At 44.7% G+C, this 13,483-nt stretch overlaps 1 protein-coding gene across 2 annotated transcripts in view; it reads right to left on the reverse strand.

Moving 5' to 3' along the window:
* The window catches only part of BLTP2 (bridge-like lipid transfer protein family member 2), a 31,361-nt gene that overhangs the window by 4,435 nt on the left and 13,443 nt on the right, over positions 1–13,483 (reverse strand). For both annotated transcript variants that reach the window (XM_021669790.2, XM_021669789.2), the window contains exons 24-32: positions 10,002–10,296; positions 6,290–6,447; positions 5,815–6,021; positions 3,146–3,245; positions 2,735–2,917; positions 2,153–2,274; positions 1,525–1,680; positions 1,317–1,438; positions 184–364 (exon numbers count right to left, since the gene is read on the reverse strand). In XM_021669790.2, the coding sequence (XP_021525465.1) occupies positions 184–364; positions 1,317–1,438; positions 1,525–1,680; positions 2,153–2,274; positions 2,735–2,917; positions 3,146–3,245; positions 5,815–6,021; positions 6,290–6,447; positions 10,002–10,296 (1,524 nt within the window). The remainder of the gene's footprint in view (positions 1–183; positions 365–1,316; positions 1,439–1,524; positions 1,681–2,152; positions 2,275–2,734; positions 2,918–3,145; positions 3,246–5,814; positions 6,022–6,289; positions 6,448–10,001; positions 10,297–13,483) is intronic.

The following is a 13,483-nucleotide window of genomic DNA, read 5'->3' on the forward strand; positions in this document are numbered from 1 at the left end:
ATGTGTATCACTCATTATAAACAGATGTGTCTAAGGAAGCACTGCTCATGTTTCCAATTACACCATCATTAACAAGTATATAATAATTAGCCCCTTTTTATTTCTCTTTTATGAGTTAGACTCCTAAGCTAGGTCAATGTCTCTCAACACAGCTGCCTTTGTGTGACCATATACCCCAGATACCTTGCTGTAGAGGAACCTCTGCAGCTCTAATTCAGCAATTCCCAGCTGTCCATCTTCCTCTGTCAGGCGCCATCGTGCCTGAGCAAAGTAAAACTCAGTGCGACGGACCACACTCACATCTTCTTGCTGCTTTCGCAGCTCCATCTTGTTAGCCCGCTGCAGTTGGAAATCCTTAAAACACCTATAAGTGGACAGGGGAGCCAAAGCCAGGGGAAACAGCACATGGGTTGGAGGTAGGGTAGTATGCTCTAGAGTGATGCAGGGGGTTCAAGATAGTGCTGCTTGGGTTTAAAAAAAAAAAAAAAAGAGATGCAGGAGGTAAACTCAGAAATTAACCTATTCTGGGTTAGCCAGTCCCTAAATTTTTTTTCACTGAGTTTATTGCTCCTGACATTCTAGGTCATAGAAACACAAACCCCATCTTTCAGCTCTACAGCTTCTTGATAAAGTAGTATCTTCCCACTAATAATTCCTACAATTATATCTGCAATTGTATACTGATCAACTTCAAGATATTTTCATGTTTGTTATGTCAGGTTCATTTTAAAAAAAAAGATATTTTCAATTCAGATGCACAGTATCAAGGCCATAAAATTCCTTGACATATACAGGTACAAAAAAAGGAGATCAAAAACAAACAAACAAAAAGGCCATAAAAGTGATCTTTCGGCTGGGGACAGTGGCTCATGCCTATAATCCCAGCACTTTGTGAGGCCAAGGCGGGTGGATCACAAGGTCAGGAGATGGAGACCATCCTGGCCAACATGGTTAAACTCCGTCTCTAACTAAAAATACAAAAATTAGCTGGATGTGGTGGCGCACACTTAATAGTCCCAGCTACTTGGGGGTCTGAGGCAGGAGAATCACTTGAACCCAGGAGACAGAGGTTGCAGTAAGCCGAGATCATGCCACTGCACTCCAGCCTGGGCAACAAGAGCAAAACTCTGTTTATAAAAAAAAGTGATCTTTCCCAACTACTCATTTTTCTTTTCCAGGAAAAGGTGTCTGAACCTACTCCTACATGAGCCTTTGATAATGCACATTAGACCTAAAGATAGTCAGAACATGGGCAAGGAAGAGAATTGCCTCTAGCTGAGGCACTGGAAAACAGTAAGGAAAGAATATTAGGGTACCTGATGAGGATATTCAACTCTTCACTTTCCAGCTGCAGGGTAGCCTTTTCCTGGTTTAGCTGCAACTGAAGCTTTTGGTTCAGGTCAAGCAGATTCTCATTCTTGCTATCATCCTGCAAAGACTAGGGAACCAGGATAGAAATTGAGAGGAGATCTCCCTCATTCTAGGAGACTTCCTGGTCCTTGACTATCTATCTGCAGTGACTACCTTCATGATAGAATACATCTGCTTCTCCAGCTGTCGTATTTGGGCCACATGCTGCCGCACAGCCTCCTGCAAATGCAGTATGCTGCTGCGCTGCTCCTCTGGATTGCTAGAGATCTCAAGCTGGAACCTGACCCGTTGCTTCTTCTCACTATGTTCCTAAAGGAATGGAAAGGGAAATGAATAGGATTTTTAAATAGACAATTCTTACAGTAAAGTGAAATACAGAAAGGAGAAAGAAATGGGGGGATCTCTTCTAGAAAGCTAACCTTCATCTGTCACTGTTAATAGCAACAGTGGTAGGTCAATGCAGAAAATTTGGCAATGTGGATTTCATAACAAGTCAGGCCCAATGGGATGCAGATGGAGGTGGAAGCAGGGAATAGTTAATGTTTTTACAAGTGTCTAGGTGACTGGGTAGAGAAAGGACTATGAGAAAACAATCAGGCAAACAAGCCCTAGAGTCTGAGAGACACTCAGGCCTTTTCTAATTAAGTAGGATTCCAACTGCCACTGCTGACTAAAAGGATGTGTTAACCACAAGGCCCTTTTTCAGCGTGAAGCATGAGGCCACACAAAGTCTGGGTGTTCCTGTGAGGCTAACCAGCATTCTATAAGGACCCATGCTCACCTTCCGCTTGGGTTCTACATGCAACAGCAGGTTGTTGACGATGTCCAGGATCATGGCATACTGAGCTGGGTTGGTGGAAATTTCCAGCTCATGGTGGATAAGGGTGAAGGTATCCACAGCCCCTAGATAATTGTTAGCAGCTAAATAAAAGGTTCAAGTTTCTATCTAAATATCTACTCCATCTCCTAACCCACATTTGGAACCACCCCACTAGTCAACCCCACAGAAAGGGTGAGAGGTACTCATGGGCAGAAACATGTTTATTTCAGAATCATAAGCAATGCCCATTCATCCCAGCTCCCTCCAAGAATAGAGGTTATTTTCTAATAGCAGAACTTACAAAAAGTAGAGCAAAGTGAAATGTTAATGCCAGTGCACAGTGAACTTTTTTTTTTTTAAAGATGGGGTTTCACCATGTTGGTCAGGCTGGTCTTGAACTCCCAACCTCAGGTGATCCGCCCACCTTGGCCTCCAAAGTGCTTGGATTACAAGCGTGAGCCACCGCTCGCGGACTCACAGTGAACTTTTAATAACTCTACTGTTTCAAAGTCCCCTCCTAAAAGCCTTTCAAGCCCTGAATACCTTCCTGCTTCTTTAGGAGATCTTCCTTTTCCTGGTTCTCAAGAACTTCAGGCGGCTTAATCTGAGTTGCTAGTTCAGGATCAATGTCATGGCTGTAACTAATATAGTACATTCGGCAGTTGCAACGCGAAATGATCCGCTGGACTTGCTGAGCTTGCTGTGCCTCTGCTGGCTGGTTCCAATCTGGGAAGAGGTGGGAAAGAGATAAGAAAAAGACATTCTCAATAAAGGTAATGTGAGAGCCTCCCAGCTATGTCTGTGAAACTCCAGAAACACTGCTTTCAACCTAGCATAGCACAAAATGGTCCTACTCCAACATACACTGACATTAAGAATAGGTAGGAAAATGAAGTCCCTTTGGGATGCACATCTGCTCCTAATCATTTGACACGGAGGAGGGGGAGAGCTGACCTGTGGTTGTGGTAACCATGCCGCCCACTGCCTGCCCACTCTCCATCAGTTCCTGCACAGAGTCCAGACTACGCTGCCGGTGCTCCTCAATATTCTTCACCTGAAGACAGAGATGCAGGCAACTTTAGCTCCTGGGGAAACAGTGGCTTGTCCATGGCCAACTGGGTGACAGATCTCCATGTTTTAAGTAGTTACGTATAGTATCTAGAGCTCCACTGCCTGGAATAGCTTGAACCATCTCCCAGGATAGAGGACATATTTGTCTCATTCTCTTGCCCCAGTATACCCAAATTCTCAACCCAATTGAGTTGCATGCACACTTTGCCAGGCCCACAGGACTCAAGCCAGAAAAACAATGAGTAAGGTTCAAATCTAATCATGTCATGGGCAAAATACCTCATTAAAAAAAAAAGTCTTTCCCACCCATTTTGGTATTTGTTCCATTTGTGTTCTTGCTGTTTTCTATCTTCAGATAGATAACCACTTTGACAATGTTGCCATGGGAGAAGGGGACTGAATTATTTTTATTCACTCTGCCAAGCTGAAGTAGAATGAGTAATAGAATGAGTGCGATGGGAAGACCACAGCAGATGGTGGATCTGTCAAGTCTCAAAAAAATATAGGAAAGGCCAGATCAAAGTCCCTCATACCTAAGCCAAGGACGTTCCACTCTAATGCTAGTATCACAGCCTGAAGGGAAAAAAAAATGAGTTCCCCTGCAAAAGAAGGCATGCCTAAAAGCAGCAGAGATGCAGAAAATGCCAGAAAGATCCTGATAGCTCAAACATTCTACTTCTGCATGGGTAGTTAACACCTGTGCTTACCTCCTAAGACTACTGGTAAAGGGCACTGCTTGTCTGAATGAACCACAGCTCTTATATATCAGCATGACTTCTCATGTTACCAACAACCGGTCTCTTACTCGGCTTGACATCTGATCTACATGCTCATTACCTCTTATTACATTTAAGGTTGCCTAAATTAAGCCTTAAGGTCCTTGATATAAGAAGCACCAGCCAGGGAGGTGAAAGGAGGGATCAGTTTTATCTCCCACAGAGAGAAACTGTAAATGGATTTATCATTTTGGTCCTTAACAGATGCAGCTAGATCCTGTAACTCATTTGGGGGTGTACCATGCCCTGTGCAATGTGGGCACTTAACAACTGTTAAGTAATAACAACATACAATATTGACTAGGTCTATCTCATAACCATTAGACTCTCCAATAATTCTGATGATATTGCATCTTAGAAGTTAAAATGTAAACTATATCCTGGTTCAGTTTTACCAAGAAGCTGAAAAGAAAATTCACAACCTTGCAAAGCAAAGACAGACTCCTTCCCTAGTTTTTGCCAACTGCTGACAATCTCACCATCTAAAAAAACATTATCTTGGCCGAGTGCAGTGGTTCACACCTGTAATCCCAGCACTTTGGGAGGCCAAGGTAGGGGCAGGGAATCACCTAAGGTCAGGAGTTCAGGACCAGCCTGACCAACAAGGTGAAACCCCGTCTCTACTAAAAATACAGAAATTAGCCAGGCGTGGTGGCACACCTGTAATCCCAATTCCTCAGGAGGCTGAGGCTACAGAACCACTTGAACCTGGGAGGCGGAGGTTGCAGTGAGCCGAGATCAAGCCATTGCACTCCAGCCTGGGCAACAGAGCAAGACTCTGTCTCAAAAAAAAAAACAAACATTATTGGCCGGGCGCAGTGGCTCACGCCTATAATCCCAGCACTTTGGGAGGCCAAGGCAGGTGGATCACGAGGTCAAGAGATCGAGACCATCCTGATCAATATGGTAAAACCCCGTCTCTACTAAAAATTACAAAAATTAGCTGTGCATGGTGGTGCGAGCCTGTAGTCCCAGCTACTCGGGAGGCTGAGGCAGGAGAATTGCTTGAACCCAGGAGGCGGAGGTTGTGGTGAGCCGAGATCACGCCACTGCACTCCAGCCTGGGTAACAAGAGTGAAACTCCATCTCAAAAAAAAAAAAAAAATTATCTTGCCACACACTTAGACCTCCCTAGATGTACTGACTTATTTTTTGAACCATTTTTTAAAAAAAATAAGACTACTTTCCACCCGAATAAAGCTTTGTATTTTGAAAGCACCTTATCATGTGATCCTTTCAACAATCTTGTGAGGGTGAAGTATCAATTCCATTTCACAATTAAAGGTGACTTGTACAAGAGCTCATAACTACTATAATGGGAAAGCTATCATCAGAACTCACATAACCTGACTCCTAGACATCTTTCATTCAACCTCAATGCCTGCTGAAATAACCAGTCATTTTCATAAGAGAGGACGGAGAAAGGGCAGATAGTAAGCTTATCAAAAATTCTCAGACTCACTGCCTGTTTTCTTGGCTGCCTGCTCATTAGTGTGAACATTAATAAGGATCAGCAATCTTCAAGAGTTAAAAAGCTCCAGTCCATTTTATACTAGTTGCGGGAAACAAGTTTCTCTTGCAATGAAATAGAACATCATGAGAGAAAAAAAAATATTTTATATGCTTCCAGACCAAAGACTGTCCACATTCAAGGTATTATCAGCCTCATTATTCTGCTAAGTTAGTAACAGTAGGTACTGTCAAGAATCTTCCAGCTATTAGAAAGTCTATGGAAAGCTAGGAATTTAACGTGCCTTCACAAACCCGCTGACTAACCTCTAGCCAGAGCTGTCGGCCATCCTGCTCCGTGGGGCTGCTTTCAGTGGTGGCAAAGTACTGCATGCCATCCAAGAGGCAAGTCCAGGATGTCTTTTGCTTCAATGTATCACCATACCAAGCTGGATGGTGCTGGCACTGCAGCAGTTGGGCTTTGGCAGCTGACACAATGACACAGCCTTCTGTCTCCGCTCCACGAAGAACCATCTATGCCAGAGATAGAAGCAGAGTTAAGCTACCAAAGAAGATGAGAAGTTTAGTGAGCACACTGTACCAACCACTGCAGCTAGGTCTAATTCTGGCTTACTGAGTAAATTAACTGGCTTTTAGACATAGAAGTGATTATCTATCACACCTATGAGAAGGAAAAGACTTTTGGAGCTCTATTCACCCATTCATATTTAGAGGTTGGGGAAGGTGAACAATATGATCATAATCTAGTCTGGTGTTGGGGTGACTTGTAAAGAGAAGGTACCTGACAGTTGACCAGCTCAATAAGGCAGTTTCGGTTGTATATGTCATCCGTCTGGCAGGCAGCAATGCCACACAACTGGTCACTCATGCCTGACTCCTCTTCTGTGAACACTACAAACCTATCTGTCTCTTCAATTAGCTTCTGCAACATGTAAGCACCTGGCAGAAAAATAGGAAGCAGGGAAAGGTCACAGTCTCAAAGGGAAAGACTTTTCCCTTTCCAGAGCCAAACTGATCTTCCTTCAATTTATCTGGCTAGGTAATGGCTTGGAATACTTCCTCTCAAACCTAGAACTCTAGCCCAGCCCACCCCCTGACCCATGAAGGCAAAACAGGGTTATTTCATTTTCCCTTCAATTTTTTTTTTTTTTTTTTTTTTTTTTTTTTTTTTTTTTTTGAGACGGAGTCTCGCTCTTGTTACCCAGGCTGGAGTGCAATGGCGCGATCTCGGCTCACCGCAACCTCCGCCTCCTGGGTTCAGGCAATTCTCCTGCCTCAGCCTCCTGAGTAGCTGGGATTACAGGCACGCGCCACCGTGCCCAGCTAATTTTTTTGTATTAATAGAGACGGGGTTTCACCATGTTGACCAGGATGGTCTCGATCTCTCGACCTCGTGATCCACCCGCCTCGGCCTCCCTTCCCTTCAATTTTAATAAAAGTAACAGATTTCCAACAGAAATTTAGAAATGCTAGGCAAGATAATATTTTTTTTCTCTTAGGTATAACCACCTCTGGATTACTCTATAATCTCCCCCACACCCCCATTTTATTCTTTTTATTTTTCATTTCATATTATTTTATATGCTGTTTGACTACTTTTTCACTTGAAACCACTCTCTTGCCAGCAATGTCATCATGTTCTCCTAACTCTGCTGCTTTCTCTAATTGTCTCCAGGCCCTCTTCCTTCTCCCAGGTCTAAACTCCTCAGATTCATCCTTGGCATGTTCCCTTCTCTTTCCTACAGCTTTCTCTTAATGGGTTTGTCTAATAGTGTATATGGTTAAGAGCAGTTTCCAGAATCAGACTAGTCTGCCTGTGTTATGACTTTGGGCAGACTGCCCTCTTTGCTTCTCAGTTTCCTTGTCTGTAAAATAACAGTAACTATCTCATAAGATTGCTATGAAAGTTTAATGCGGACGGGCACTGTGGCTAACAACTGTAATCCTAGCACTTTGGGAGGCTGAGGCAGGCAGATCATGAGGTCAGGAGATCGAGACCATCCTGGCCAACATGGTGAAACCTCATCTCTACTAAAAATATAAAAATTAGCCAGGTGTGGTGGCGCGTGCCTGTAATCCCAGCTACTTGGGAGGCTAGGGCAGGTGAATTGCTGGAACCCGGGAGGCAGAGGTTGCAGTGAGCGGAGATTGGGCGATTACACTCCAGCCTGGTGACAGAGCAAGACTCCGTCTCAAAAAAAAAAAAGTGAGTTCAAAGGAATAATACATAAAAAGATTTGGCAGAGTACCTGCCACACAGTAAGCAACTATTACAATATCCTTGGCATTAACTCTTAGCTCTATGCTGAAATTCCCAAATATCTATCTTTAGCCCTAAGCTTTTAGACCCTCGTTTCCAGCTGTTTGTTACATTATATAGATGTCCTACTAGTGACACAAATTCAGCATGTCCAAATCTGAACTCAACAACCCTACATCTCCCCAGATCTGTTTAGTTGCTGGCTCTATTTCTGATATTAAGGTCTTAGTTGTTATAATTTTCTCCCTTTAACTCCTCCTTCCAACCAGTGGCCAATTCTCCCATATGCACAATAATGTTTGTATCCATCTTATCTCCATTCCCACTGCCTCTACCTAGTTCCAGCCCTCAACACCTCTTTTTATTTATTTATTTATTTGATATGGAGTTTTGCTCTTTTTGCCCAGGCTGGAGTGCAATGGTGCAATCTTGGCTTACTGCAACCTCTGTCTCCCGGGTTCCAGTGATTCTCCTGCCTTAGCCTCCAGAGTAGCTAGGAGTACAGGCATGCATCATCACCATGCCTGGCTAATTTTGTATTTTTTAAGTGGAGACGGGGTTTCTCCATGTTGGTCAGGCTGGTCTCAAACTCCCGACCTCAGGTGATCCACCCGCCTCAGCCTCTCAAGGTGCTAGGATTACAGGCGTGAGCCACCGCACCCGGCCAGTGATGTCTTTTTGTATGCTGAGTTGACTGGTTGCTGGAGGCCCCTAAGTAGCTTCAGGATGGCGCTGTCACTGGAAAGACCCAAGCAGGATTAGAGGATTATAACTTTCAGCCCCACCTCGCCACTTCCTGGGAAGAGAGGGGCTGAAGGTTAAGTTAATCACCAATGGCCAATGGTTTAATCAATCATGCCTATATGATGAAGTTTTCATACAGACCCAGAAGGACAGGGTTTGGAGAGCTTCTGGATAGCTGAACACGTGGAGGTTGCTGGGGGGTAGTAGCATGCCTGCGTGGGGAGGGCATAGAAGCTTCCCGCCACTTCCCATACCTTGCACTATGCATCTCTTCATCTGTATCCTTTGTAAAACCTTTTATAATAAAGCAGTAAAACATGCTTCCTTCAGCTCTGTGAGCTGCTCTAGCAAATTAATCGAACCCAAGGAGGGCATTGTGGGAACCCGTTTATAGCCAATTGGTGAGAAGCACAGTAAAGCAACCTGGAGCCTGTGACTGGCATATGAGAAAGGGGCCGGCTTAGAGACTAAGTTGTCAACCTTTGGGATCTGATGCTGTCTCCAGGTAGATAGTGTCAGAATTGAACTAAATTGAAGGACACCCAATAGGTGTCTGCTGCAGAATTAATTGCTTGCTTATTGGTCGGGAGAAATTCCCACACATTTAGTCACAGAAGTCTTCTTTACTTGTTTTCAAGTGAGAGAACAGAAAAAACACTTTTGAGTTTGGGCTTTTTTTAACTCAAGACTCTTCTTTGAACACACTGAGCTTTCCAACACCACTCCTACTCAGGCTATTCCCTCTGCCTTGATTGCCCTTCCACCCCATTTATATATGTCCAAATCATATTAAGCTTTCAAGGCCCAGCTCAAAAGCTACTTCCTCAACAAACCCTTCCCGGATGGTATTCTCTGCTTCACTCCTGTCAGCAACAAATCCCATATTCTTTTTTTTTTTTTTTTTTTTTGAGATGCAATCCCGCCCCGTCACCCAGGCTGGGGTGCAGTGGCACAATCTCAGCTCACTGCAACCTCCGCCTCCTGAGTTCAAGCGATTCTCATGCCTCAGCCTCCCGTGTAGCTGGAATTACAGGTACATACCACCATGCCTGGCTAATTTTTTTTTTTTTTGTATTATTTTTAGTAGAGATGGGGTTTCGCCATGTTGGCCAGGATGGTCTTGAACTCTTGACCTCAAGTGACCCACCTGCCTCGGCCTCCCAAAGTGCTGGGATTACAGAAGTGAGCCACTATGCCCAGCCAACTCCCATATTCTTTTATTCTCTTTTGTGGCGTCTATCACTTTGCTTCTTTCCCTTACTGATCTTGTTTTGGCTCCATCACTCCCTTCTGGCCATAGGACCAGACCATTTAATGCCCAAACATCACTATTAATTAATATATAAGACGTAAGTGGCCTAAGAAGGAAAAATGTTTCACTTCTGCACATAGATGCAACAAGCCATGACTCAGTCCTTTTCAAACTCCTGTCCAAGCTCATATCCACATTCTACATCTAAACCCATAAGTCTCATCTCCCCGAGCTTACCTCCTGATGACCCCTTATCAGGCCGTCCACTGAAGCTGGGAGTGTTAACACGAGGTGGGGCTGAGGCACTAGTTGGGACACCCCGCTTCGGCTTTTTGGCTGGCATCTGTGGATCAATCTTTAACCCCTTCAGGGCCTCAGTAGAGAGATTACGTTTGAGTACAGCTGCCTTTTTGTAGCCATCATATAATCCAAAGGCAATGTCTCGATTGGTGGTTGTCCAGGAAATCCGTAAATCTACCAAGTGTAGCTGATGTGTATGAAAGGTAGGATCCCCATCACGAGTAGAAAGCTCCTAAGAAACAGGAAAAGGACTTCAGGTAAGCATGGAAATTGCCCCCAATGCTACTGTTCCACAAAGGCAGTGATAAAAGAAAAGTTTGTTGAATAAGAAACCTGTTAGTCAGGCACAGTGCCTCATGTCCATAATCCCAGCACTTTGTGAGGTCGAGCCAGGTAAGTCACCAGGTCAGGAGTTTGAGACCAGCCTGGCCAAGACGGTGAAAACCCGTCTCTACTAAAAACACAAAAAATTAGCTGGGTGTGGTGGTGGGCGCCTATAATCCCAGCTACTCGGAAGGCTGAGGCAGGAGAATTGCTTGAACCCGGGAGGTGAAGGTTACAGTGAGCCGAGATCACACCATTGCACTCCAGCCCAGGCAACAGCAAGAGACTTGGTCTCACAAAAAAAAAAAAAACCTGTTGTGGGGAGACAGACCCTGGAGAAAGAAAAACTAAGCGGTCTTGGCTTGTTTATTACGTTACATTAAAACTATACCCACTGTATTTTATTCATTATTAAAAAATTTTTTAGAGGAACTCTAAAATATTTTTTTTTAGAAATGGAGTCTAGGCTGGGCACAGTGGTTCATGCTTGTAATCCCAGCACTTTGGGAGGCCGAGGCAGGCGGATCACGAGGTCAAGAGATCGAGATCATCCTGGCCAGCATGGTGAAACCCTGTCTCTACTAAAAATACAAAAATTAGCTGGGCGTGGTGGCACGCGCCTGTAGTCCCAGGTACTCGGGAGGCTGAGGCAGGAGAATTGCTTGAACCTGGGAGGTACAGGTTGCAGTGAGCCGAGATTGCGCCACTGCACTCCAGCCTGGAGCCTGAGCGAGACTCTGTCTCAAAAAAAAAAAGAAATGAAATGGAGTCTATTTTGCCCAGAATGGTCTTGAACTCCTGGCTTCAAGCAATCTTCCTGCCTCAGTCTCCTAAGTAGCTGGGACTACAGGCATAATCCACTGTGTCTGGCACCACTGTATTTTATTTTTAAAATATATTTATTTATTTTTATTTATTTATTTGCGATCCACCTGCCTCAGCCTCCCAAAATGCTGGGATTACAGGTGTGAGCCACTGTGCCAGGCTGATTCTCACTCCATCACCCATGCTGGAGTGCAGTGGTGTGATCTTGGCTAAATGCAACCTCCACCTCCCAGGTTCAAGAGATTCTCATGCTTCAGCCTTCAAGTACCTGGGATTACAATTGTGTGCCACCACACCTGGCAATTTTTTATTTTTTTTATCTTTTTTGAGACAGAGTCTCACTCTGTCACCCAGGCTGGAGTGTAGTGGTGCAATCTTGGCTGGCTTCAACCTCCACTTCCTGGGTTCAAGCGATTCTCCTGACTCAGCTTCCTAAGTAGCTGGGATTACACGCACCTACCACCATGCCTGGTGAATTTCTGTATTTTTTTAGTAGAGATGGGGTTTCATCATATTGGCCAGGCTGCTCTGGAACTCCTGACCTCAAATGATCCACCCACCTTGGCATCTAAAAGTGCTGGGATTACAAGCGAGAGCCACTACACCTGGCCTAATTTTTGTATTTTTAATAGAGACAGGGTTTCACCATGTTGGCCAGTCTGGTCTCAAACTCCTATCTTTAATGATCCACCTGCCTTAGCCTCCCAAAGTGCTGAGATTACAGGTGTGAGCCACTGCACCCAGCCCCAACGGTGCAATCCTGACTCGAAACAACCTCTGCCTCCTGGGCTCTAGCCATCCTCCCATCTCAGCCTTCTGAGTAGCTAGGGCTAAAGGTAAAGGTGCATACCACCATGCCTGGCTAATTTTTTTGTGCTTTTTTGTAGAGACAGGGTTTCACCATGTTGCCCAGGCTGGTCTAGAACTCTTGAGCTCAAGGGATCCACCTACCTTGGCCTCCAAGAGTGCTGGGATTACAGGCATGAGCCATCACATCTTGCCTATTTATTTTTGAGATCAGATCTCACTCTGTCAACCAGGCTGGAGCACAGTGGCACGATCACAGCTCACTGCAGCTTTAACTTCCCAGACTCCAGCAATCCTCTCACCTCAGGCTTCTGAGTAGCCTGGACCACAGGCACATGCCACCACACCCAGATTTTTTGTATTTTTGTTAGAGACAGGGTTTCCTCATGTTGCCCAGGCTGGTCTCAAATAGCTGAGCTCAAGCAATGCACCTGCTTCAGCCTCCCAAAGGGCTGGGATTACAGGTGTGAGCCACTGAGCCTAGCCCCGACTGTATTTTATTTGTTTTGTTTTTGTTTTTTGGAGACAGCATCTTGCTCTGTTGCCCAGGCTGGAGAACAGTGGCACGATCTTGGTTCACTGCAGCCTCTGCCTCCCAGGTTCAAGAGATTCTCCTGCCTCAGCCTCCCGAGTAGCTGGGACAACAGGCATGCTCCACCATGCCCAGCTAACTTTTTGTATTTTTAGTAGATACAGGGTTTCATCGTGTTGGCCAAGTTGGTCTCGAACTCCTGACTTCAAATGATCCACCTGCTTTGGCCTCCCAAAGTGCTGGGATTACAGGCATTGAGTCACTGCACCCAGCCCTCCCCAACTATATTTTAAATGACAGAATTTCAACTTAAAATCCTTCCCTTACTGGGGGAAAAGTCAATACCAGCTTTTTTTTCAGTGTTAGGAAAAATTTTTACTCTATTTCCTAAAGAGTAAGATACTATTTTTAGGAGAGGAAGAAAAGGTATTTTCAAAAAGAGGGATGCTGATATAGCTAAACAAAGTGAGTTTGTCATAAAGTAATGACATACATTCTTGGAATATGAGAAACCTTACCAGGGACTTAGCCTGCAAACTACTCCCATGGACTTTATTGTGTTCCCCCCAAATTCATATGTTTAAGTCCCACTTCCCAATATAATGGTTTGTGGAGATGGCCCTTTGGGAGGTAATTACGTGAGGTCGTGAGGGTGGGGCACTCATGATGGAATCAGCGCTTGTATAATAAGAGAAACCAGAGCACTCATCCACACTTGTGCTCTCTCTCTCTGTCTGCCATGTGAGGACAGAGACAAGGCAGCCCTCTGTAAGCCAGGAAGACAGCCCTCACCAGAACCCAACCATGCAGGCACCCTGATCTCGGAATTCCCAGTCTCTAAAACTGAAAAATAAATTTCTGTTGTTTAAACCTCCCAGTCTTTGGTATTTTGTTATGGCAGCCCAAGTAGGCTGAGATACCTACTAATATA

Source organism: Aotus nancymaae, unplaced genomic scaffold (assembly GCF_030222135.1).
Source record: "Aotus nancymaae isolate 86718 unplaced genomic scaffold, 86718_ANA_hifiasm-v0.15.2.pri h1tg000072l, whole genome shotgun sequence".
NCBI classification, from domain to species: domain Eukaryota; kingdom Metazoa; phylum Chordata; class Mammalia; order Primates; family Aotidae; genus Aotus; species Aotus nancymaae.